This window comes from Mustela nigripes, chromosome 2 (genome assembly GCF_022355385.1).
Source record: "Mustela nigripes isolate SB6536 chromosome 2, MUSNIG.SB6536, whole genome shotgun sequence".
NCBI lineage: Eukaryota > Metazoa > Chordata > Mammalia > Carnivora > Mustelidae > Mustela > Mustela nigripes.
The window spans coordinates 143,252,584-143,280,525 of record NC_081558.1 but is presented as its reverse complement, the minus strand read 5'-3'; the positions used below and the strand labels follow the sequence as shown (position 1 = coordinate 143,280,525).

Sequence of the window (27,942 nt, the reverse complement as noted above, 5' to 3'; positions counted from 1 at the left end):
GAGTGTCTTCACTGAACAATGAATCTTGTATGGCCGCAATATGATGTACTTTAAGTAATTTGAAGGTATAGTAAGTAAGTGAAAAGATCCGTCGTAAGATAGAGAAAAAGAAAAAGCTCAAGTGAATACCACTGGTTGGAGAAGGTCTCAAAAATTAAGGATAATAATGGCCCTTAAATGAAAAATATTTTAAATAATCATTGCCAGGTGGTGCCTGGGTGGCTCAGTGGGTTAAAACCTCTGCCTTCAGCTCAGGTCATGATCCCAGGGTCCTGGGATCGAGCCCCTCATTGGGCTCTCTGCTCAGCAGGGAGCCTGCTTCCCTTCCTCTCTCTCTGTCTGCCTCTCTGCCTACTTGTGATCTCTGTCAAATAAATAAATAAATAAAATCTTTAAAAAAAAAAAATCATTGCCAGTCAAGGGTGCCTGGATGGCTCAGTGGTATTAATCCTTCCTCTGCCTTCGTCTTGGGTCATGGTCTCAGGGTCCTGGGATGGAGCCCTACATCGGGCTCTCTGCTCAGCCGGGAGCCCCCCCCCCCCCCCCGCGTACCTGTGATCTCTCAAATAAATAAATAAAATCTTTAAAAGACAAATAAGTAAATAATTATTGTCACTCAAAGGAAGTAAATAGACACAATAGGTAAGAAATGCATATGGTGTGACAAAGAGTAGGAAATGTGCCATTTTTTAACACATTTAAAGATAATATGTTATATGAACATTTTATATGAATGTGCTTCATAGGTGAATAATAATTTAGAACTGGTGTAGGGGCTTTTTAAACATGTTTTAATAACGTGGGCATATGTTAAGTTAAATATATTAACCCCTTGTTGGGTTATAAACCCTCTAGGTTTGTTCTTCCAAGAGGCATAGACTTGAATGAGTGTTCATTTTCAAGTAAATAAAAAGGAAATTGAGGATCATGAGTAGTTAATATAATTTTGTGTGTTTATGTGTGTGACTTACAGACATAAGATTTCATAATAACAGGGGTGTCTGGGTGGCTCAGTGGGTTAAGCCGCTGCCTTCGGCTCAGGTCATGATCTCAGGGTCCTGGGATCGAGTCCCGCATCGGGCTCTCTGCTTGGCAGGGAGCCTGCTTTCTCCTCTCTCTCTCTCTGCCTGCCTCTCTCCCTACTTGTGATCTCTCTCTGTCAAATAAATAAATAAAATCTTAAAAAAAAAAAAAAAGATTTCATAATAACAGAATTTAATGCATTTAACTGCAAACCATGTCAAACTTAATACAAGTTTCTTAAGTATTCTTAAAATCTATAGTAATTAACTCATTTCACAAATGCTAAACTTTTGCTCAAACAGCTGTCAAATTGTGGCTTTAGGAAGGGATGATTAAATCCATAATTAAAGTTAAAAGAAAAAGTTGATTCAAAGCAACTCTTTCACTTGATCTTTATAATCTTGTTCAAAGTTGTTCTTTGAAAGAATTCTTTTTACTACCGTTAGGAGACAATTACTGCAAAAAAATGTTTTTATTTTAGCTTCTAAAGATGGCACAGCTGGGATACCCAACCTACAACTTTATGATGTGAAAACTGGTACATGTTTGAAGTCTTTCATCCAGAAAAAAATGCAAAATTGGTAAATAAATGCTTTAAAATACTAATTATTTAAAAAATATTTTAAATGTATTATATAATATTTTTTCTCAGGTACTAAAATAGAAAATAACTTATCCAACCAAAATCTAGATCTTGAGGGATTTTGTGTGTGGGAAAGTAACAGAGGAAAACTTGATCTTTCTTTTGTTTAGTATTTGAATGAAAGAGAATGGTGTCTTTCTAGTGCAAATGCTAATAACTAAAGCTATTGGGATCTGACTTGACATATTTATCAGTAATTTTCCTTAAATAGTAAGCAATATCAAACTTCAGCATGTTAACACTAAGGTTATACCTCTCTAAATTTTGTTCATACTCTTTCTTTTCAACATAGGTGTCCATCTTGGTCAGAAGATGAAACTGTCTGCGCCCGAAATGTTAACAACGAAGTTCACTTCTTTGAGAACAACAATTTTAGTATGGATATATGAACTAAGTTTATTATTTACTCTAAGTGTATATAGTTTTATTGCCTTATATAGCATCATAGGGTTCCCCTAAATACTGTTAATATTTTAATAATCATTGTTAAATTAATTCATTTGGATAACTTTTGTAAGTCTAAGTGCCAACTAAAATTCTACAACAAAGATTTTTTTATAATAAGCTTTTATTATCTAATAATTACTATTAAATTAAAACACTTGCATACTCTTTCTGTGTTTAGTTGCTATCAAAGTTCTGTGATATGGATTTTTTAAATGTTTTGTTATGTAGAATTTGAAACATAAAGGTCGACACCTAGTCCCAATAACTTTCAGTGCATTGCCAGTCCTGCCTCATCCATATATCTCTCTACCTAACATCTATCTCTCTTACTCTGCTAAAGTAAATCCTAGACATAGCATCATTTTACCTATAAGCATCTCAGTATATATCTTTGAGGATTAGGGCTCTTTAATTTTTTAAGACTTAGGCACAATACCATTATCACAGATTATAAAATATCTGGTCAGTATCCAAATTCTAATAATTGCAAATGTTACAATTTTTTTTTAAACTTGGACTCCAAATAAGGCTCCTCACATTGTAAATTGGTATATATATCTTTAAGTTTCTTTTAAGCTATTAATTCCCACTCCCATCTCCTCTGTCCCCCATTGAGATTTATTAGTAAAGAAACAAGGTTACTTGTCATATATTGTTCTCATAGTTGAATTTTGCTACTGTATCCTATCCTGTAGTTTACCATGTTCATCTGTCCCCTAAATAGCTACTTGGATCTAGAGCTGGTCAGCTTCAGATTCTTCTTTTTTGGGATAACGAGGGTAAATCTACCTCATAAGCGGTGCTCAATTCTTTTATCAAGAAGCACATAACATCCTATGGTCTTTAATTTTGTAGGATTAGCTGACATTAATGTTCAGTGCTTGGATCCATTATTTTATGAGTGGTTGCAAATTGATGTTCAAAGTCTCCCCAGCTCCCCTGTCACTTATAAGCTACATTACTTTTATAAAGAGAAATTCCTCCATCTACTACTTGGTTACCTAGTGGGACCAATTTTAAAAGAAAGAACACTGTTTTCGTAAAATCATCAGTGGGAGTTAGATGTGCAGTCCCATTACTCACCAAGGTCACCCAGCTAGTAAGTGACTGGGTAGGAATTCAAATCTAGGTCTGTGTTGTTCCCACTCCACATTTTTCCACCGTACGCCTTACCTACATGAGACTGTAATGAATAGTATCAATGTGTAGTTAAGTTAATCTTTTATAATGCATTCAGAATTGATCATGTTCCTATTAGCTTCTCTCGTCCATCTAGCACTGTTTGCTTTTTTTCAGACACAATTGCAAATAAATTGCATTTGCAAAAAATTAATGATTTTGTGTTATCGCCTGGACCCCAACCATATAAGGTAATTTCTTTGTTTTTGTTCATGTGGAATGTGATTAAACTTTTTCCTGGTTCTTAGTGACTGTAAAAACATGTCCATCTTAGTTTACATGCCTGAAAAAACTAAGTAATGATTTATATGTGTGTATTTCAGGTGGCTGTCTATGTTCCGGGAAGTAAGGGTGCACCTTCATTTGTTAGATTGTATCAGTACCCTAATTTTGATGGACCTCATGCAGCTTTAGCTAATAAAAGTTTCTTTAAAGCTGATAAGGTTACAATGCTATGGAATAAAAAAGGTATGATAATTATATTTCATTTATGAAATATTGACATATTCCTGTATATTTAGAAAAAAAGAATAGCGATGCTTATTTAATGAAAATGTGCTCTGTTACATTTTTTGGAATTTTTTTCTTATCAATATTAGGTTAATTTGTGTTTTAAATCTAACTAAAATTTTTACTATTATAGCTACTGCTGTGTTAGTAATAGCTAGTACAGATGTTGACAAAACAGGAGCGTCCTACTATGGGGAACAAACACTGCACTACATTGCAGCAAATGGAGAAAGTGCTGTTGTGCAATTGCGTGAGTATTCATTTGTCTTCTTATGATAAAACAATAGAGCACTATGCCATAAAAAGGATCTAATGCAAATTCTTGACCACATGACAAAACTCAAATATTTTAATAACCTTTAAAGTAAAATTTCTCTTAATTAACAAACCTAAAATCATCCCCAAACATAGATTATTTTGACAAAATCCAGTTTATTTGGTTCTGGGGAACTTGTCGAGTGAGGTAATTTCATTGTAGTACTCTCTAGGGACTTGCTTATTATGACAGTAAGTTGGTCTAGTGAGTTTAGCACTGTCTTCAGAACTAAGGAATGTTACCATTTCATCTTTTGTTTTGATGAGCTAAATTACTGAGATTATTACAGTTCTAAAATTCTGGCAACTCCTTGACTTTTCTTTGCTTTTTTTTTTTTTTTTTTAAGATTTTATTTATTTATTTGACAGAGAGAGATCACAAGTAGGCAGGGAGTTAGGCAGAGAGAGAAGGGGAAGCAGGCTTCCCGCTGAGCAGAGAGCCCGGTGCGGGGCTCAATCCCAGGACACTGAGATCATGACCTGAGCCAAAGGCAGCGGCTCAATCCACTGAGCCACCCAGGCGCCCCTGACTTTTCATTTTGAACATGTAAAAGTAAGGTACTTCCTTATAAAAAACTTCCTTATAAAAGAAAAAGTTTGTATTCCCTCTGAAGTCATCAAGGATTCTACTATAATTTAATATTGTGGAAGACCTAGTCAGTGTAACTGATCAAAAGAATAAATATACAGTTCTGAAAGGAGAAAACAGAATCATATCTGTGCATGTACATGAAGTCACAGTATAAATAGCCACTTGAAAAACATAATGAAAGGAAAGATCCCATAGAAACTAACAAAAGGCAAGAAATACATAGGACTAATGGGAAGAAAACTTCAAAACTTCTAAGAGGCAAAATGTGACCTTTATTAAGAAGAGTTTCATAGGGGCACCTGGGCGGCTCGTAGCATCAAGCTCCCTACTCAGCCAGGAGCCTGCCCTCTCCTGCTCCCCCTGCTTGTGCTTGCTCTCCCTGTCAAATAAATAAATAAAATCTTTAAAAAAAATACAAGTGTTTATGAAGATGTCATTTCTCTCCAAATTAACCTAAAAATTAAAAAGCCAGGGTTTGTTGTCTTTTTTTTTTTTTTTAACTAGATAAACTGGTCCTAAAGTTGATTTTTTTCTCTTTTTTTCTAATCTTTTTTCTTTAATTTATTTGAGAGAGAGAATGAATGAGCATGAGCAGGTGGAGAGGCAGAGGGAGAAGGACAAGCAAACACCCAGCTAAGCAGGGAACCCAAGACAGGGCTCATTCACAGGATCTTGAGATCATGATCTGAACTCAAGTCTGATGTTTAATTGATCTGCCACTCAGGCACCCTAACCTTCTCTTCTAATCTTGAAAGTGAAAAAAGATTTTCAAACATGGCAGAAGAATAAAGGAAAGCAAATATATAAAATACAGATTTCTACATAGGAGGAAGAAAAGCCCATAAATTAAGCAAAACAAAAAAAAAAATTGGGGAAAAATTTTTAGACAGACAAGAGATAAATGTGAGAAAGGTGAATTTTGTTACTCTATGAAGTAAATCAGTAAAAGAACAATAACTGGAGAGAAAAATAAGCATGGGACAGTAAAAAACAGTCCACAGAAACAAACGAAATTATGTATAAATATATTAAAAGGTACTTAGTTTATAATAAAAGAAATAGAAAGGTTTTTCTCTTAGTAGCTTGGCAAAGATAAAAGTATGAAACTACACAGCGTGAGGGAGACTGAGGGGAAAATATGTACACTCAAGAACTGCTCAAAAAAAAAAAAAAAAAGAACTGCTCATGGGGCACCTGGGTGGCTCAGTCAGAAAAGCATGTGATTCTTGATCTTGGGTTGAGAGTTCAAACCCCACACTGGGATTAAAGATTGCAAAAAAAAAAAAGTTAATAATCTTTAAAAAAAAAAATGCTTTCGATAGTGTAAAGTGGTACAGCTTCTCTGAGGGGCATTTTGGCTTTATCAAGTAAATGTACATAACCTTTGAGCAGCCAGGTTCACTCCTGCAGATGTATTTGTATACACTCATAGTTGAGAGTATACAGGAATATATTACCACTGGAAGAGTGAGGCAGATCTTAATGTGCTCATGTGGAAAAATCTCCAAGATAGAGTACTAAATGAAACAGCAAAGAACTTCAGTGTGAGTGTATATGTGTATTCAAGAGAGATGCTTAATTTCAACAAAAATATTTTGAAAGAATATACAAAGAATATAACAGAAGGTTGCCTTTGTGTGGAGGGACTTATTTTGTGGCATATCATTTTATATAATTTGTATTTTTATTACTATGTCCCTATATTACCTCTTCTAATGAAAACTAGCTTATTAGTAGGACTAATAATATATGTTTCTATGAGCCTACATTGCCAAAATATTTAAAAGAAATTAAGATAAAGCATTAATTGCCATAGTATATCATATAATACTTTAATTGTAACATATCTTGAAATTTTTGGATTTTTTTTACTGTTTGACATGTTTATAAGTATTATACAGTTATAACTTGGCTAATAAATATTGTATTCATGTAATGATTTATTGCTAATTTGGGTCTTTTATTTTTTTTCTAGCAAAAAATGGCCCCATTTATGATGTTGTTTGGAATTCTAGTTCTACTGAGTTTTGTGCTGTTTATGGTTTTATGCCTGCCAAAGCAACAATTTTCAACTTGAAATGTGATCCTGTGTTTGACTTTGGAACTGGTCCCCGTAATGCTGCCTACTATAGCCCACATGGACATATACTAGTACTGGCTGGATTTGGAAATCTGAGGGGACAAATGGAAGTATGGGATGTTAAAAACTACAAACTTATTTCTAAACCAGTAGCCTCTGATTCTACCTATTTTGCTTGGTGCCCTGATGGTGAGCATATCTTAACAGCCACGTGTGCTCCCAGGTTACGTGTTAATAATGGGTACAAGATTTGGCATTATACTGGCTCTGTCTTGCACAAGTATGATGTCCCGTCAAATGGAGAATTATGGCAGGTTTCTTGGCAGCCATTTTTAGATGGAATATTTCCAGTAAAAGCAATAACTTACCAAGCAGTTCCAAGTGATGTACCCAGTGAAGAACCTAAAGCTGCAACAGCTTACAGACCCCCAGCTTTAAGAAATAAGCCAATCACCAATTCCAAACTGGTAAGCAGTTTTACTACTTTGGTGGGAAAAGATTTTTCAGTGCGTGGAGTTCTGGAGACCTTTTTCTCATGCATTTTCTTGCGTTACTTAGTACCTGATTAGAATATAAACCCTAGAGTAGAAATCATGGAGGACCTACTGCTGAAGATCATGAACAGCTAGCATTGTCAAGTTGACAAAGTAGCAATTGAAAGCAGTTCACGTTTTACGTATGTGGGAAAGAGAACGGAGTATAACATACTGGCTTTATTGAGATCATGGGCTCAAATTCAGATGCTTGTCAGGCGAGGCTGGTAATGTAAGGCTTTGGTGACTGGGGAAGAATGCAGGGGAGAGACCATGCCCTCTTTAAAGGCCACCGCAACTACACAGCAGCAGCTGATTGTTTCCATAGGAGATTTGGGCACAGTTTGCCAAAATGTCTGATTTTTCAAGACAGAACAAGTCTGGATGCTTACATAAAATTTCTCAATTTTTAAAACACTGTTGGTCAGACAAAACGTATTTGTTTTCCTTAGGCTGTTGGTTCCCATCTATATCATAAATTTAGGACCAGAGCATTGGTCAGATTCTGATATGCTTTAAAATGTTAGCATCTCAGAGCTCAGAGAAGCATTTACTAATGACCTGAGTCTCTGGGATGAGGTTAAGGAATGAAGCTGTTCTGCAAGAATGAACAATAATATTATTAGTATTATAGTGGTGACCATACAATCAGTGTAAGTTGGAACCAAGTAAACAGGGCTATATAGTCACTTAACTATTAGGCAGTCAGGGAAGTAGATACTTTTTCAGAGGATAAATATTCCTATGCCTCCCTCATGCCACTCCTAACCCTCTCAAAAAACAAAAGAATAGCCATCCTCCACAAAACCTAGCAGTAGTCTGTAACTTCTTGACTTCATTGAAGTGTCCTGTTTAAACATCCTTTTGTATTATTTACTAAAAACATAAAAATACATGAACAAATTAAGCCCCATTTATGATACTTGGCATTTAGAATAAAAAAAGAGAGCTACAGTAGTCTTTGGATTTGTCTTATTCTCTATATTAAAATGTTCCTTGCCTAAGATAAAAACAGAAACAGCCTCAACATATCCTGGCTTCTAAATATCTGTAAGGTTGCACAAGAGTAATAAATTTTAAGTCAATATGTATTTTTATTCTCTGATTCATAAAACTAATTTGTTTTGATAGGGAGAGGAAGAGAAAGATAAACTTTGAAAATAGTGATAAAACTTGGTAAGAACTTCTAAAAAACCAGCATTGTTGTAACATTTAAGATTTCCACTAAATTTTTGTTTTTGTATGTGACATGGTGATTATGTGATCCTATCAAATCATTTTAGTTGAAGGAATTATATGTCCAGTGAGAAAGTTTTGTTTGTATCAAATTCTAGAAATGAGCTAAGTGGCAAAAAAAATAGTCAAGAAATTAATAGAAACAATGACATTCTTGTAAATAACTTCACAAGGGAGGAGGGTTAGATAGCAAAAGGGACAAAAAAGAGATGGGATTTTCTCTCAAGAAAAAACTTCCTAGCTTTTTTTATAAATAAAAATTCACAAATGAATTCTACTTAAGTATTTCTTGGCTTTCCAAAAAACCTTCACTTTTATAGTGTACTCATTAAAACAGTCTGGTAATAATTGACATAAATGAAAAAACAAATTTTATTAACAGAGATGAAATTGTGGTGGGCACAGTACTATGGCCAGAAAAGCTCATGATCCGTAGTAGCCATGTGGATTTTTTGTGTGTCTGAAATGAAAGTCTGTCAGTGACTACATAGTGTTCATGGTATAGAAGAGCCTTATTACTCATCCTTCCTTACATCATTTTTAATTGCTTTGTCATTTTTTTTTTGACATTCTCATGACTAGAAGCTTCTCACCCAAAGCAAGGTACTGTAGGAAAGCCCACTATGGAAAGAATTTTGATGTATAAAACACATGTTTAGCAAATACTGCTATGTCTTAACTAATATTGTATGCAGTGTGGATAACAAAGAATTGAAAGAGAATTGCCATCAAATTGTCTGTTCTACAAATACTCAGTTACTTCAGGTAGAGCATGTACACACCGAGAACTTTGATGACCTGAAATAGTTGATGCAGCTAAGATAAAGTCACAGTATGGTTTCTTATTTCTTCCTCCTGTACCTTCAGTGTTTGAGCCCTGCCCATCTCCTTACAGCACTTACAAGTACCACAGGGGTCTGATATCTAGTACTTAGGAAACTTCATAGAGAACTGGTTCTTTAGATGTGCCGAGTATGATAGAGTGTAAGAGACAGTTAACACTGAGATAACAGCAGTTTGGAGGGAAATCAATAAGTAAACATGAGCCTGATAAGAAGCTGTGGTGCAACCACGCATGCTTCATGTGGCCTCCAGCAACTGTGGAGATGACTTAAACCTGTGTATATATATTTTTTATTGAAATATAACTGACATGTAGAATGATAAGATATTTAAGTATACATCATGGTGATTTGATACATGTATATATTGTGAGATATAGTTAATTAATCTAGTTAATTAATGAATCTACCACCTCATTATAGTTTATTTATTGTGGTGAGAACATTTGAGTTCTTAGCAAATTTCAGCAATTTCAGTTATATGATACAGTGTTGTTAACCATAGTCACCATGTTCTATGCTAGCTTCTCCTTGATCCTATCCTTAAGTGATCCTTTCTGTTGTGGAATATAGTTGATGGATGGTTATATAAATATCTCCTGATGGAAATGATTTTCTCTTTTTATTATTATAGTCTGACCAGTTATTTAGTTTTTTGTGAGCTTCTTCATTATGTTAATCCTGGATTTCCAAATATACAGTTACCACTTGCTGTTTGTTTGGATGTTTTTTCCTTCTGATCTGTTTTAGTTTTTAATTTGCTTTTATTTTTAATCTTCTAATCTCTGATTTTGCATGTAAAGACCTAGCAAGTAATTCTTTGTGTAAAGAAAGCAAATGAGGGGCGCCTGGGTGGCTCAGTGGGTTAAGCCGCTGCCTTCGGCTCGGGTCATGATCTCAGGGTCCTGGGATCGAGTCCCGCATCGGGCTCTCTGCTCAGCGGGGAGCCTGCTTCCCTCTCTCTCTCTCTCTGCCTGCCTCTCCATCTACTTGTGATTTCTCTCTGTCAAATAAATAAATAAAATCTTAAAAAAAAAAAAAAAAGAAAGAAAGAAAGCAAATGAGGTAACTGGGTTTCAGTTGGCAGTAGTCAGGTCCAAAAAGAGCCTGGAAGAAGCTGTTGTTAGTATCTGATTTCCTATGAAGCATGTGTCAGTAGTAATACTAAGAAAAGTTCCATTGTTTTAACGAAACTATACTGTGTTTTGCCAGCACTGTATAACTGAAAGACATCATATATCCACTAATAATAAGATCCTCATTAAATCCATCCTGATAGTTAGAATGTGCCTACTACTGAGTTTTAAAATATCCTTTGCCAGTGATCTTAAAATAAATTTAATAAAATACATTTATCCCACAGTAACAAAATTGTATAATTTCTGATACATGTTTTTAAAAACATGGATTCCATTTCACAGTTGTTTCTTTTACATTTTCCACAGCATGAGGAGGAACCACCTCAGAATATGAAACCACAAGCAGGAAGTGATAAGCCATTATCAAAAACAGCCCTTAAAAATCAAAGGAAGCATGAGGCTAAGAAAGCTGCGAAACAGGTATTTGGGGCACTAATCTTTTTGAAACAAAATAAAACCAGTTAAATTAGCTTAATTTAAGCCTCAAAGTTTAAAGATTGTAGTCCTAAAGACTTGACTATTGTGGGTTTTTTTGGTGTGTGTGTGTGTGTTTTTCTTTTAAGATTTATTTATTTGAAAGCAAGTGTATGTACATGCACATGAGCAGGGGCAAGGGCCAAGGAGAAGGGAGAGAGAGAATCCTCAAGCAGACTCCCCTGCTGAGCATGGAGCTGGACAACACGGAGCTTGATCCCAGGACCCTGAGATCATGATCAGAGCCCAGTTCAGAAGCTGGCCACTTAGCCATCTGAACCACCCAGGCACCCTAAGATTTGACTACTGTGTTGTAAAATGTAATTGAAGTTAGACTTAAATAGTGAGAATGTCTTTCTTTTGTATTTGCCCATGATTTTCTGGGTAGTTCTGTTTATATAATGAGGCAGTGAGGGAACTGGATCTTAAAACCCGAAACCTTAATGGGATTATGTGGTATGTTACTTGTTATAGACCCTTCTGTTGGAGTGTGAAGTGGTATGGTTTGCTCTCTGAAAGCATGTTTGTTAAGAGAGATCAGAAATTATATGACCATAAAGCCATTTTGTTACTCAGTATTATATTACTGTAGGAAATTGTTCAACTGGGAGTCTAAACAACAGAAGTACCCAAAACAATGGAATTGTTCTAAAATAATTTTTATGTGGTTTTATTTTATTTTATTTTTTAAGATTTTTATTTATTTGACAGAGACACAGTGAGAAAGGGAACACAAGCAGAGGAGGGGGAGTGGGAGAAGCAGGCTCCCTACCAGCAGGGAGCCCGTTGCGGGGCTCGATCCCAAAACCCTGGGATCATGACCTGAGCTGAAGGCAGATGCTTAATGACTGAGCCACCCAGGCACCCCTTTTCTAAGTGACTTTATAGTTAAATTACACCAGTGTAATAATTGATAAATGACGATTGTATATGGCTTACGGTGATATTGCAGTCAGCCAAGCTAGGAGTATCTGGTTAGTGAAGTCATCATGATCATATTTTAAGATTCAGATAATGCAGTCTTGCTGGTAATGCTGGAATTTTGACATATCTAGGTTGCTTATGTTTTGGTAGGGAGTTCCTATTTTAAGTCATAGAATTGTATTATGCAACCAGTCTGCTAAAATCTGAGCTTAAAAAAAAAATCAGTGTGCTCTTTTGTACTTGATATATTTCATCTCCAGAGATAATCTTTAAATAGGTCAGGTTTAGGTCATTCTAAGTATAATGATCTATTCCATGTATTTGACTTGTATAAAAGCAGGAATTGTCCTTTCATCAGTGTGAGTAGAAATCCCTTACTGGCCCTGAATATTACAAGTTAGTAGTATCCTTTTAAGTGCTGGTAGATTAGAGTTCTTTTTTTTTTTTCCTAGCTAATATTTTCAGGCATAACTGACAAAAATTTTTAAGTGTACAATGTGATAAGCTGTTATAGGCAAACATTGTGAAAAGATGCCCACAATTGAGTTTATTAACACATCCATCACTTTACATATTTGCTTTTTGAGAGGTGAGGACACTGAAATTCTACTCTTTAGCAAACTTCAGTTATCCAATACAGTATTATCAGCTGTGGTCACGTTATATATTAGATCCTCAGACTTTATTCATCTTGTAATTGGAAGTTTGTATCCTTTTACCAGTCTGTCCCCAATCCCCCCACTCCATAGCCTCTGGCAACCACCATTCTACTCTTTGTTTCTAAGAGTTTTACTTTATTTTTAATAGATTCCACATATGGGACGCCTGGGTGGCTCAGTTGGTTGAGCAGCTGCCTTCGGCTCAGGTCATGATCCCAGCGTCCTGGGATCGAGTCCCACATTGGGCTCCTTGCTCCATGGGGAGTCTGCTTCTCCCTCTGACTCTGCCTTCCACTCTGTCTGCCTGTGCTCGCTCTCCCTCTGAAAAATAAATAAATAAAATCTTTAAAAAAAAAAAAAATAGATTCCACATATAAGTGATACCATGCAGTATTTTCTTTCACAGTCTGGTTTATTTCACTTAGCATAATCCCACCATGTTCATTCATATTATTGCAAATGGGAGGATTTCCTTTTTTTTCCTTCAAATATTTATTTGTTTATTTGAGAGAGATTGGGAGTATGCACTTAAGAGAACACAAGCAGGGGGAGCGGCAGAGGGAGAGAGAGAAGCAGACTCCCCACTGAGCAAGGAGCCCGAAGTGAGGCTCAATCCCAGGACCTCAGGATTGTAACCTGAACTGAAGGCAGACGCTTAACCAACTGAGCTACCCAGGTGCCCCTGAATAATAGTCCATTTTATATGTATATTCCACATTTTCTTTATCATTCATCCATTGATGGACACTTTAGGTTATTTCCACCTTGGCTATTGTGAATAATGCTGCAATGAACACAATATAGGTATCTCTTTGAGATAATGATTTTGTTTCCTTTGGTATATCTCCAGAAATGGGATTACAGAGTCATATAGTAGCTCTGTTTTTAGTTTTCTGAGGAACCTCCAATCTGCCCATAGTGGCAGTATAGGATTCCTTCTCGTTGAGATGGAAGGGCTTTCTGAAGCCCACTCAACTTAAGAATCTTATTTTTGTAAATGGTGTTTCTTCCTCTTTATTATAAGATTATTTATTTATGGGGGCACCTGGTTGGCTCAGTGGGTTAAGCCTCTGCCTTCACCTCAGGTCATGATCCCAGGGTCCTGGGATCGAGCCTCACATCAGGCTCTTTGCTCAGCAGGGAGCCTGCGTCCTCCTCTCTCTGCCTACTTGTGATCTCTGCCTGTCAAATAAATAAATAAATAAGAAAAAAGAAAAAAAAGATTATTTTAAAAGATTTTCTTTAAATTTTTATTTAAGTTCCCATTAGTTAACACACAGTATAATGTTTCAGGTGTACAATACAGTGATTCAGCACTTCCATATATCACCCAGTGCTCATCACAACAAGTGCCCTCCTTAACCCGCATCACCTATTTAACCTATCTACCCCACCTCCCCTCTGGTAACCAGCAGTTTGTTCTCTATAGTTCAGAGTCTGTTTCTTGGTTTGCCACTTTCTCTGTCTCTTTTCCCTTTGCTTGTTTGTTTGGTTTCTTAAATTCCACATCTGAGTGAAATTATATGGTGTTTGACTCTGACTTACCTCACTTAGTGTGATACTCTCTAGCTCCATCTGTGTCATTGCAAATGGCAAGATTCATTCTTTTTTATGGCTCATAAGTCCATTGTATATATATACCACATCATCTTTATCCATTCATCAGTTGACGGACACTTGGGTGGGCTATTTGCATAATTGGCTCTTGTAGGTAATGCTGCTATAAGCATCGGGGTGTATGTATCCCGTTGAATTAGTATTTTTGTATTCTTTGGGTAAATACCTAGTAGTGTGTTTGCTGTATCTTAGGGTAGCTCTATTTTTAACTTTTGGAGGAAACTCCATACTGTTTTCCAGAGTGGCTGCACTAGTTTGCATTCCCACCATCAGCGCGAGTATTCCCCCTTCTCCACATCCTCGCCAACACCTATTCTTTCTTGTGTTGTTGATTTTAGCCATTCTGACAGGTGTGGGGCGATATCTCATTGTGGTTTTGATTTGTGTTTCCCTGATGATGAGTGATGTTGAGCATCTTTTCATGTTTCTGTTGGCCATCTGTATGTCATCTTTGGGAAAATGTCTATTGAAATGGATGGTTGGAGTTAGTTAACGTGGGTGATAGAACAAAGGTAAATGGTCCGTGACAATAGCTACTTTCTCAGCCCTGACTCTTGAGTTAAGTAATCAAAGATAAAGGAGTTAGAGACATATAATCTAACCAAGTGCTTTTATAAACTAGTGATGACTTTATAAGCTTATGAACTCTACCAAAAGGAATTGAACCTAAGAATTTAATCTTACCATATATATATATTGTTTTTAGAGAATGACCAGAATTTAAGTATAATAATGCAGACATTTTAACTTATTCTTGGTTTTCAAAAATATGGTAGAAAGTCAAATTTCATATTTCGCTTAGTAGTTTTTCACATGTATTGACATTAGTCTTCTTTCCTAGAAGAAAATTTTTCTCAGCTCTTTGCAAACTAAATTTTAAAAATACTTACTTGATATCAGAAATGATTTTTTTTTCAAGATTTTATTTATTTATTCATGAGGTACAGAGAGAGAAACAGAGGGAGAAGCAGGCTCTCACTGAGCAGAGAGTCTGATGCAGGACTCAATCCCAGGACCCCGGAATCATGACCTGAGCCGAAGGCAGGTGCTTAACCATCTGAGCCATCCAGGTGCCCCAGAAGTGAATTTTGATAGGCGCAGTACCTCTCTTCCCCTTTTACTCACTCTTCTTTAGTTTTCTATTATGAAAGTACCAAACTACATATTATTAGAATAAATGGGCTTCTTAGGAGAAGAATCTAAACAGTTTCTTTCTATTTATTAAAGTGCTTGCTCAGTAATGCATTTTCACATGGAAGGTTAGAAGTTAATATTTGTTGAACTGGAATATACAAAAAGTACAACTAACATGCTTTAAAAAGAAAAAGTGACTCCAGTTCTATGCTCTCCAAAAACTCTCAGGCAAATATTTCTAGATACGAGTGATACCATGTTTCATGTCCCCCTAGGATGCTTTGGTATTCAGAGCATTTTACCCAGAACTCTGAGTAAGAGTTGTGGCCTTGGGGCTTTATGTATTCTACTGGGAACTCTATAAGGAAGAAATAGAAGTTCTGTTTTGGGGCTAATAAAGCCTTAAGTAACCTTTTACCCCCCCCCCCCCTTGTAAAAATGTATGTCTTGTCATAATTACAAAAGCAGAGTAGTTCTTTGACTACTTCATTTATTTAGCATGTGCCATAAAGCAGGTCTTGTGCTGGGGGCACAAACAGAATAGTGAACAAAGAAACCTCTGGTACAATCTAATGGGAGATAGTGTAATATACTGTTACAGTAGGAATACATAGCACGTGTTGTGCAACTAATCCAGTCTTCTGGGTTGGGAGAGAATTTTTCAAAAGGCCTAAACAATAAGTAGGGTCAGCCAGGCAACCTGAAGTTGTTCTAGCACACACGAAGGCCAGAAAACAAGAATATGGCACCTGAGGGGAAAGAGAAGTGGTTCAGAATCAGAGGTCTGATTACATGGAGAGCAATATCCCTTTGAGTTTTCCTTAGGAATTTGTCACAAATTTAAATTTGTTCAGATCAGCTGAACTGATCTGATTATAAATAAATCTCTGCAGGGCTTATCTAGTAACATTATCCATTACATGTACTTGATCATACATACTTACTAGAGTTTTTGGAGGACATCATCAAAGTAAAACTTCAAACACTTTAAATTAGAAGGGCCCTCTCATATTTCTAAACCATTCATATAGTGGCATATCCTAAAATACCCAAAAGTTTGGAATGCTTATAGGCTGATACAGAAACCTCCTGTGTTTTTCTGCTAAAATCATTTCATTTCTTTTCATATATAGGATTATTCTCTATTTTATTATTTTATTTTTTATTTTTATTATTTTATTATTTTTATTATTTATTAATTTATCATTTATTAGTATTTTATTATTCTACTTCAACTCCAAATTTTAGACCTAACAAAGTGTTCCCTATGACGATTGCATGGTAAAATCCTTTTGGGTGTCTCCTTATCTGTGTTTTTCTTTCTTTTTTTTTTTCTTTAAAGCTGTATTGTATATTTCTGTTATGGGACAATGTGGCTACTTCATGAGACTTTCAATTCAGATCATTTATATAAAATGTAGTATAAAAGATAAAATCACATTTTGGTTTCTGCATTTTATATACCAAGACTGTGTTGGTTGAAGTACTTTAATGTTTCATTTTAGAAAATTGAATTTTTGAAAATGTTTCCTGCAGGAAGCAAGAAATGAGAAGAGTCCAGATTTGGCACCTACTCCTGCCCCACAGAGCACACCACGAAATACTGTCTCACAATCAACCTCTGGAGACCCTGAAATAGACAAAAAAATTAAGAACCTAAAGAAGGTGAGACACTTAAGTAAAAATCAGATGTATTTATTGAAAGAAATCCATGAGAAATATATAAAGAGAGGCATCTAAGAAGTTTGTAGCAGTTCTGATTATTGCTTTCTCTCTATGAAATTCTATAATTTGGGAACTGATTTTAGTTCTAGTCACAAATATCTGATAGCTATTATTAGTTTTTATTATTGATTCTTGGAGTAATAAGAAATGTACATTTGTACAGAAATACACTGAACACTTATACTTAGTATTTCATCAGACATTTGTGAGATAGGTAGGAACAGATGTTTATCCCAGTTTTGAAGATGAAGAAACAGAGACAAAAAGAAGTTTATTAATTTGTCTTATTGCAGCCAGTTTGTGATGATGGCCCTGGGGTAAAACCAGGTTTCTAGAGCCTTCCCAGGCTGCATTACAAAATACCTCTTTTTTTTTTTTTTTTTAAGATTTTATTTATTTATTTGATAGGCAGAGATCACAAGTAGGCAGAGAGGCAGGCAGAGAGAGAGAGAGGAGGAAGCAGGCTCCCTGCTGAGCAGAGAGCCCGATGCGGGACTCGATCCCGGGACTCAAGATCATGACCTGAGCCGAAGGCAGCGGCTCAACCCACTGAGCCACCCAGGTGCCCCTACAAAATACCTCTTAAAGCCAAACACATTGTCTGGGTATAGTGAAGTGCTGGAAGAAGTAGTAAAGTTGGTGATATATTTACATACTTAAAGATGTACATATATAATAATTTCTTGAGAGCTTGAAAATTTTTTTGCCAAATCCCATGTTCTTAACATATTCAATTTTACATATAAGTTAAAAAACAAAAAATTTTGCCTTAGCATTTTAACAGACTATCCTTGATCCAAAGGTAAGGTAATTGTTTTTTCTTACTCATTTTTCCAATCCATGTGATTGCGTTATTACTAAGAAAATTTGCATTCTGAAATTACTTGTTCTTCCTTCCTCTTGACTTGTAATATATTTGATATTCACAGAAACTGAAAGCAATCGAACAACTGAAAGAACAAGCAGCAGCTGGGAAACAGCTAGAAAAAAATCAGGTCATTTTTACATGTTTCATTTATGCTTGTAATTACTACCACTCTTCTTTTTATTATAAACAATTATTTAATCAAGTGGGAGAGCTTATAATTGAAAAACTTAATTTGAAAACATATGCCATATATTTGGTAAAATGTTTTCACATTTAAAAGAGGATAGGGGAAGATAGGATGTAGATCATGGCGAAGGAGAGAATCACTATTCCCAAGAGGTATACTAAGGCCATTGCTATTAAAAATAAAGGCAAATTATTAAAATAGATAAACATAGGATTCTCTTCCTTTCTGTATCTCGGGTTATACTGCCCTGTTTGCTCTTTTCTCTCCTTCTGAGGGAAGCCCAAGTGTAGAATGGAAAATTTCTTGGACCTTCAATGTTGCAATAAGACAGCATCTGTCCTTTGCCCCCTTGATTCATACCAGGAAAAAATTAGAGCTTGTTTCCCTGTATTTTTAAATCTGTATTTTCCAGTAGATCTGTTAAAGTATCAGAAATACTTTTTATAAACTTTTTCTCCTTTGCTGTTCTGGCTGTATATCCAGTAATTATTTTATTTCATTTCCTATTTAATAACTTTGTTGTTTTGAACTTTTCTAGTTGGAGAAAATTCAGAAAGAGAAAGCCCTTATCCAGGAGCTGGAAGATTTGGAATTGGGTGTTTAAAGATTCACAGAAAGCAAGTTCTTACCAGAAATCAGCAAAAACACGTTTTCTGTTAAACCCATTGGTGGACATGAAATATTCATGTGCCCACATTTAATGTTCATCTATAATTTTAACCATTTATCCAAGATTCTGCATATGTTTGAAATTATTTAATAATGTCTGTTAAATTGATTTTTACAACCTGCATCCTTTATCATGTCAACACATGATACAGAAAAGAAACACATGAATTTTTTAATAAGTTTGAAAGATTGAAAGACAGTGTCATTGCTTTTTTATTAGGGGACAGTATTTACCATCCATGTGAATAAAAACATTTAAATTTAATCATTGTTGGCTTTGTTATAACTTCCTAAGTTAACAAGTCCTTTATTAACTAATAACACGAGTTTGGAAATTTTTCCTTTGAATGTATAATAAAATGGCTTTTTTTAATCCTAAAGAATTATTATATTGTCCAAATTTTAAATTAAAGCCTTAAAAATCTGATAGTGCTAAACATTAAATTGATTATATTATTTGTAGTATTTGAAATAGTTTTTGTGCTTAGTTCTAAAGTAAATACAGACTTTAAAAATAGAAAATAGTAAAACATTTTATTTTGATATTTCAGATAATAGATCTAGTGATTCAAGGATGAAGTAAATATTTTTGAAACATGAACTATGATTATTTTGCTGTAGTCGAGTCTTATTTTGATTGTTTATTCATATGGTGAGAAAAAGATGTAATGATAATTGGACACTTACCTATGAAAATGAATTTATATATAGTTTTAATGTCTATTACAATTTTTTTATCAGGTTTACATTTGAAGTCACTTTTTTAAAAGTTTGATTAATTTAACTAATCTGTACACCCACCTTGGGGCTTGAAATTGGACCTTGAGATCAAGAGACACACTCTCCTGACTGAGTCAACCAGGCACCCTAACATTTGAAACTGCTTTTATTTCATTTGCCTTAATACAGGTTTTCATTTTCCAGAGGTAATCTTTAAACTGATAGGTAAAAAAATACAGAAACAGCTTGAGAGATAAGAATAAACGACTGAGTTTACTGATATCCCAGAGTTTCTACTAAGATTTATCAGTGATTCATTACAATTCATTGCAAGGATGAATTCATTATTCATCCTTTCCCCAAAGGGCAAGGATGTAAATGTAATTCATTACAATTTTGAGTGGTATTGACAGGGAGGGATAGTCCAAGATGGCGGAGGAATAGGAGACTTAGTTTTCGTTTGATCCCAGGAATTCAGCTACATAGCTATCAAATCGTTCTGAATACCTGTGAACACAACCAAAGAGCTAAGAAAATAGCTGCAACTGTGCAAATGGAAAAGTGACTACATTCTGCAAGTAAGAAGGTGCAGACAAGTGAATCTGAGGCAATAAATGGGAAGATAAACCGTGGGGAGAAGGAGCTTCTGTCAGCAGCCTGGGCAAGTGATAATAGCAGCGGAGCACAAAATCAGAACTTTTAAAAGTCTGCTCCAGGGTATCTGTCACAGTGGTTTAAGCATCTGTCTTCAGCTCAGGTCATGATCCCGGGGTCCTGGGATCAAGCCCCACGTTGGGCTCTTTGTTTAGCAGGGAGTCTGGTTCTCCCTCTCCCCATTGTGTCCCCCTACCCTAGCCTCTGCTCATGCTCTCTCTTTCTCTGTCAAATAAATAAATAAAACAAAGTCTGCTCCAGTGAGGAACGTCTGTCTGAAAGGTGCTCAGGTGGTAGAGTGGGGCAGAATCTTAGGTGGGACAGCATGGTCTCAGGATCCTTGGGGTCACAGGAAGGGGGAGGTGCCCACGTGGCAGAGTTCCTAGGCATTGGAGCAGGGAAGCTGGCTGCAATCAGCAAGCCCAGGAATAGGTTCTCAGCTCAGGGTTGCTGTAAACCAGGAACTGTGGCACAGTTGGGTGACCACTCTCCAAGCAGGGGCCCAGCAAGTGGCAGAACTGTGGCAAAACTATCTCCTTACCTCCCCTGGGAGGAGCTGCATGGGTGGGCACTGTAGGAGTCTACAGGGTTTGAAGACTAGAAACCGGATCATGTGCCTGAGATAGAAACGCTTGGTCACAGGCTGGGTGAGCACACTGGATGGAGACCAGGGAGACAGGAGTGATCGCAGTTTTCATTTTTACACTTATATTCTATGCTTTCATTGTATTTTATTTTACTACATATATAAGTTTTTCTTAGTTTACAATTTTGGGATCTAGCTTTCCAACAAACAGACCAAAATACACACAAGATCCAGTCTGGTCTGTTCATCTGATTATATTCCTTTTTTTTTTTTTTTTTTTTCCCTTTCAAGTCCCTTCTGATTTGTTTAGTGTATATTTCTCTGGGGTCATTGTTGCCATTTTAGTATTTTTGTTCTCTTGTTCATCTCTTCTCTGGACAGAATGACAAAAAAGAGAAGAAGCAGTACTGACTGCCAGGGACCTAATCATTATGGATATAAGTAAGATGTCAGAACTAGAGTTCAGAATAATGATTTTAAAGATATTAGCTGGGCTTGAAGAAAACATAGAAGACACAAGAATCCCTTTCTGGAGAAATGAACTAAAATCTAATCAAGTCGAAACAAGGGCTATTGATGAGATCCAATAAAAAATGGAGGCTCTAGATGTTAGGATAAATGAGACAGAAGAGAGGACTAGTAGATATAGATTAGTATATAGAAGACAAAAGTGATGGAGAATAAAGCTGAGAGAGATCAACAACTATTATACACAAGAGGAGAATTCGAGGGATAAGTGATCCATAAAGCAAAACAATATTAGAATAATTGGGATCCCAGAAGAAGAGGGGAGGTGGGCAGAAGGTATACTGGAGCAAATTATAGCAGAGAACTTACCTAATCTGGGAAAGGAAACAGGTATCCAAGTTCAGAGAACCCCTCTCAAAATCAAAAATTGGTCACACCCTGACATATAGTAGTGAAACTTCAAAATCAAAGAGAGAAAATCCAGTGAAACTGGAACTCAATCACAAGAAGAAATTTGGAAAGAACTCAAATATATGGAGGCTAAAGAGCATCCTACTAAATGAATACGTCAACCAGAAAACTAAAGAATTTTTAAAATTTATGGTAACAAATGAAAATGAAAACACAACTGTTCAAATCTTTGAGATGCAGCAAAAGTGCTCCTAAGAGGGAAGTATATAGCAATACAAGCCTTTTTCAAGAAATAAGAAAGGTCTTAAATATACAACCTAACCCTACACCTAAAGGAGCTGCAGAAAAAAAAACAGCAAATAAAGCCAAAACCCAGCAGAAGAAGGGAATTAATAAAGATTAGAACAGAAATCAATAAAATAAAAACCAAAAGAACTAGAACAGATCAACAGAACTAGGACCTGGTTCTTTGAAAGAATAAGACTGATAAGCCCCTTGCCAGACTTATCCAAAAAAAAAAAAAAAAAAAAGGACAAAGGACCCAAATAAATAAAATCATGAATGACAGAGGAGAGATCACAACCAACACAGGAAATATAAGAACATATGAGCACCTATATGCCAACAAATTAGGCAATCTGGAAGAAATGGATGCAGTTCTAGAGACAGATAAACTACCAAAACTGAATCAGGAAGGAATACAAAACCTGAACAGAACTAATAGCAAGCAAGGAAATTGAATCAGTAATCAAAAATCCCCTAAAAAATAAGAGTCCAGGGCTGGATGGCTTCCCAGGGGGAATTCTACCAAGTATTTTAAAAAGAATATCTATTCTTGTGAAACTGTTTCAAAAAAATAGAAGTGGAAGGAAAACTTATGAACTCTATGTGGCCAGCGTTATCTCGATCCTCAAACCAGACAAAGACCCAACAGAAAGAATTACAGACCAATATCTCTGATGAACATGGATACCAAGATACTGGCCAATAGGATCCAACAGTACATTAAAAGGATTATTCACCATGACCAAGTGGGATTTATTCCTGGGCTGCAAAGGTGGTTCAACATCTGCACATCAATCAGTGTGATACAATACATTAACAAAAGAAAGGACAGGGGCACCTGGGTGGCTCAGGTCATGATCCCAAGGTCCTGGGATCAAGCCCAGCATCAGGCTCCCTGCTCAGTGGGGAGCCTGCTTCCCCCACACTCTCTCTGCCTGCCTCTCTGCCTACTTGTGATCTCCGTCTGTCAAATAAATAAAATCTTATTTTTTTGAAGATTTTATTTGTTTCTTTGACAGAGACAGATCAGAAGTAGGCAGAGAGGCAGGCAGAGAGAGGAGGAAGCAGGCTCCCTGCTGAGCAGAGAGCCCGATGTGGGACTAAATCCCAGGACCCTGAGATCATGACCTGAGCTGAAGGCAGAGGCTTTAACCCACTGAGCCAACCAGGCGCCCCTAAATAAAATCTTTCTAAATTTTTTTTTTAATTAAAAAAAAAAAAAGAGGACAAGAACTGGATGAGCCTCTCAATAGATGCAGGAAAAGCATTTGACAAAGCACGGCACCCTCTCTTGATTAAAACTTCCAGTGTAGAGATAGAACATACCTCAATATCATAAAAGCCATATACAAAAACCCACAGTGAATATCATTCTCAGTGGGGGAAAATTTCCCCTAAGGTCAGAAGCATAGCAGGGATGTTCACCATCACAACTTGTTCAACATAGTACTGGAAGTCCTAGTCTCAGCAATCAGACAACCAAAAGAAAGAAAGTCATCCAAATTGGCAAAGAAGTCAAATTCTCACTCTGCAGATGATGTGATGCTCTATGTGAAAAATCAAGAAGACTCCACTCCCAAAATTGCTAGAACTCATACAGGAATTCAAAGTGGCAGGTTATAAAAAATCAATGCACAGAATTTAGTTGCATTTCTATACACTAACAATGAGACAGAAGAAAGAGAAAATAAGGAACCGATCCTATTTACAGTAGCACCCAAAACCATAAGATAGCTAGGAATAAACCTAACCAAAGAGGCAAAGGATCTGAACTTAGAAAACTATAGAACACTCATGAAAGAAATTGAGGAAGACACAAAGAAATGGAAAAATGTTCCATGCTCATTAATTGGAAGAGCAAATATTGTTAAAATGTCTATGCTACCTAGAGCAAGCTATATATTCAGTGCAGTCGCTATCAAAATACTTCTTTCACAGAGCTGGAACAAATAATCCTACAATTTGTATGGAACCAGAAAAGACCGCAAATAGCCAAAGGAATGCTGAAAGAGAAAACCAAAACTGGTGGCATCATGATCCCAGACTTCAAGCCTGTTACAAAGCTGTAATCATCAAGACAGTATGGTATGGTATGGTATTTTTATGCTATTTTTATACCAATAAAAATAGACACATAGATCAGCGGGACAGAATAGAGAGCCCAGAAATGGACCCTCAACCCTAATCTTCGACAAAGTAGGAAAGAATGTCCAGTGGTAAAAAGACTCTTCCAACAGATTCTGTCAGGAAAATTGGACAGCCACATGCAGAAGAATGAAATTTCCTTACACCACATACAAAAATAGACTCAAAATGGGTGAAAGACTTCAGTGTGAGATAGAAATCCACTGAATCCTAGAGAACACAGGCAGCCTCCTCCGTGACCTCGACTGCAGCAACTTCTTGCTAGACACGACTCCAAAAGCAAGGGAAACAAAGGCAAAAATGAGCTATTCATCAAGATAAAAAGCTTTTGCACAGCTAAGGAAACAGTTGACTAAACCAAAATACAACCAACAGAATGGGAAAAGATATATGCAAATGTCTAAGGAGATAAAGGGTTAGTATCCAAAATCTATAAAGAAACCCAATACCTGAAGAACAAATAATACAATCAAGAAATGGGCAGAAGATATGCAAATAGTCAGCAGACACACTAAAATGTGCTCCACATCACTCAGCATCAGGGAAGTACAATCAAAACCACAATGAGGTACCACATCACACTGGTCAGAATGGCTAAAATTAACAAGTCAGGAAACAATATGTTGGCAAGGATGCAAAGAGAGGGGAACCCTCTTACACTGTTGGTAGGAATGGAAGCTGATACAGTATAGAGGTTCCTCAAAAAGTTGAAAATAGAGCTGCCCTACCACCCAGCAATTGCACTATTAGGGATTTATCCCAGATATACAAATGTAGTGATCTGAAGGGGCACCTGCACCCCAATGTTTGTAGCAGCAATGTCCACAATAGCCAAACTATGGAAGGAGCCCAGATGTCCACTTGACAGATGAATGGATAAAGAAGATGTGGTATATATATATAGACACACACAATGGAATACTACCAAGACATAAAAAATGAAATCTTGCCACTTGTAACCTACATGGATGAAACTAAAGGGTATTATGCTAAGCAGAATAAGTCAATCAGAGAAAGACAATTATTGTATGACCTCACTGATATGTGGAATTTAAGAAACAAAACAGAGGCTCATAGGGGAAGAGAGAAAAAAAGAAAATAAGGCAAAATCAGAGAGGGATGCAACCATAAGAGACTTAATCATAGTAAACATACTGATGGTTGCTGGAGGGGAGAAGGGTGCACGGATGGGGTAACTGGATGATGGACATTAAAGAGGACATGTGATCTAAGAAGCACTGGGTATTATATAGGAAATTAATAATACATTATATGTCCATTGAATTTAAATTAAAAAAGAATGAAAAAAACAAAATAGAAAAAAGTTGTGGTATTTTAAATGTTTTAAAAAATTTTTAAAAATTAATTACATATTTATAGCAAGAATTTACAGTAAACATTATCTTTAAAATGTTTATCTCAAAGATAGTACCGTTGACTTTTGTTTTAGTCAAATGCGTTTAAATTTTTCCAGGCTAACTCCTCCTACCAAAATTCTTCAGCTTATATTTTTAGAATTGTCTGTATTTCTGTAATCATTTAATCTATTCAACTCTTTCAAAAAAAAAATGTTTCCTTTCTGAGCATATGTCAAGATAAAAATCACTGATTTCTTTGACTACATATTTTTTTATTTTAAACATATTATCCTCTCGGAGTAAGAGTATGGTGATAGAAAAAAGAGGATAAAGTGATGAAAGTCTGCTTGAGAGTGAAATTTTAAATACATTGCTATATTCATTATAAAAGAAAATCTATAAATCCCAGATTCTCATAAAAATCTCCCTTGCTTACTTATCTCAAAAACGTTTTTGGTATTTACCAGAATCACCTCTAAGGACATTATAGTCTTGAGGAGAGGCACTTAAGTAGACACAAAGGCTCTCCTTATCTTTTATGAGTTAAGCAAGTTTCCCAGTGAGGGAAGAGAAAAAAACCAAAACCCAACTCTATTGTTTAAAAAAAAAAGGAATTCTTTTCTTAGGAAAGAAAAAAGAGATGATCATTTGTGTCAAAAATGATATTTGTGGGGCACCTGAGTGGCTCAGTGGGGTAAAGCCTCTGCCTTCCTCCCAGGTTCAGGGTCCGAGATCAAGCCCTGGTACCACCACTTTCCTGGCATTTCTCTGAGATCCTGAGACAGGACAGAGCCAAATACATGTCCTATTTTTGCTGTCTTAAATCAGGAGTCATAAAAGTGCACTTCTAAAAGTGTTTATAACATATTGAATCATATTTTAAGTGAATTTGAAAATTCAAAGCCTTTGGTTTTACCTAAACAATTCCTGATATGGCCACTAGAGGGCTCCAAAATCAGAGCGTTGTATAAGGGAATTAAAGAATTAGAAATCTTACAACATATACTGAAAAATATGCTCACTCACTTAAAAGTTACCAGTCTAATAGGCTGGTTTGCTGTTTTTTCTTTTTTTCATTGCCGAGTTCCTTGAATTAACCTTCTTTACCCTTGCCATCAGACTTATTTCTTCTACCTTTCTCCTGATTCTGTCAGTTATCTATTGGCTGCAAATGAATCATGTCCCAGGAGGTTACTTATAGGTCAAATATTTACAAAATGGAATGTGTTTTCCTAGAGAGGTAATAATGGAACTAGTTATTGGTGCTGAGGTGAGCCCATGAAGTATTAAATGGAAAAACTATGTATACATTTTTTTTATTTGAGAGAGAGAAAGAGAGAGAGAGTGGGCGCAAGCTGGGGGGAGGGGCAGAGGGAGAGGGAGAAGCAGACTCTCCTGCTGAGCAAAGAGTCTGATGTGGGACTTGATCCCAGGACCCTGAGATCATGACTTGAGCTGCAGGCAAATGCTTAACTGAGCCACCCAGGCACACTACTTTTTTTTTTTTTTTTTTAAGGCAACTTAAAAATTAATTTTAAAAAACTAGCACCAGAATAAGAAATATATACAAAGAGAATGAGAATTCCTTTAGAAATTTTGTATGCTACTTTAAAAAAAAAAAAGATTTAAATGAAGAAAAATATTTTTTAGGCTATTACTAAGGACGATTTTGGTCATTTTTGTGTGTTTTAGATACTCATTCTTTACCGAATACATGCAAACATATCTTCTCTTTTCTTTGATACAAATTTTCACTATACTTTAATTACAACTGAGGTAATTTGGTGTTTACAAATGAAGGAAAGAAAGGAGATTCCTTTTCCTAAGATCACTAAGCAAAAAATGGAAGCAGTAAGAAAAGAAAAAGGAATTACAGAGAAAAAGATATACAGGAGATACACAGAGGAAGACGGAAAGCAAGGGAGAAGTGAAGGAAAGACATTGGAATTGGGTCAGAGTCATCACACCCAGGCAACTTCTCAGTTGCTTATTTGAGCCGGGGAGGAATGGAGGGTTGGTGAGCACACCTGGAAGAGAAAATAGGTACTATGTAACCCCGAGATAGTTGCAGATCAAGCCTGATGTGACTTGGGAATACCTTCAGAAATCTCTTAGGAATTTAGTTCTTTTTCGAAGAAAATGGAGCTGTATTTTTAGAGTCCTAAAAGACTAGCAAAGCACAGTTGCTTACATTTCCACTAAGGCAAAATTACTCCTAGGCACAGTTTTGTTTTCCATGTTCATTTGAAGCTAAACAAGTCAAGTCCTAGAATTGTGATATCACCAGAGAGAATCTTTTATTGTGCCCAGCCTGTTTTTTGTTTCTGTTTTTGCCTCCTTCTCCACATCCTTTGACATCTGGTACCCACTTAAGGAACCTGAAGTCCCTGGCTTGTGCTTCCTCCCCCAAGCCCCTGATTGAAATCATATGTTTGGACCACAAAACCTAGGCAGACATCGCATTTGAACACTGACAGTGAAAGACTTTCTCAAGGAATTTAAATAGTTTGGTAATGATG

The 27,942-nt window shown here is 36.1% G+C and overlaps 1 protein-coding gene across 3 annotated transcripts in view; it reads left to right on the top strand.

The window, feature by feature from the left end:
- Positions 1–19,061, top strand: part of EIF2A (eukaryotic translation initiation factor 2A) — a 35,452-nt gene extending 16,391 nt beyond the window's left edge. For all 3 annotated transcript variants that reach the window (XM_059391735.1, XM_059391734.1, XM_059391736.1), the window contains 10 exons: positions 1,505–1,604; positions 1,959–2,041; positions 3,410–3,483; positions 3,616–3,760; positions 3,936–4,052; positions 6,685–7,256; positions 10,846–10,959; positions 16,884–17,012; positions 18,002–18,067; positions 18,666–19,061. In XM_059391735.1, coding sequence (XP_059247718.1) covers positions 1,505–1,604; positions 1,959–2,041; positions 3,410–3,483; positions 3,616–3,760; positions 3,936–4,052; positions 6,685–7,256; positions 10,846–10,959; positions 16,884–17,012; positions 18,002–18,067; positions 18,666–18,731 — 1,466 coding nt within the window. In that variant the 3' untranslated portion in view covers positions 18,732–19,061. The remainder of the gene's footprint in view (positions 1–1,504; positions 1,605–1,958; positions 2,042–3,409; positions 3,484–3,615; positions 3,761–3,935; positions 4,053–6,684; positions 7,257–10,845; positions 10,960–16,883; positions 17,013–18,001; positions 18,068–18,665) is intronic.
- Positions 19,062–27,942: the final 8,881 nt, after the last annotated feature.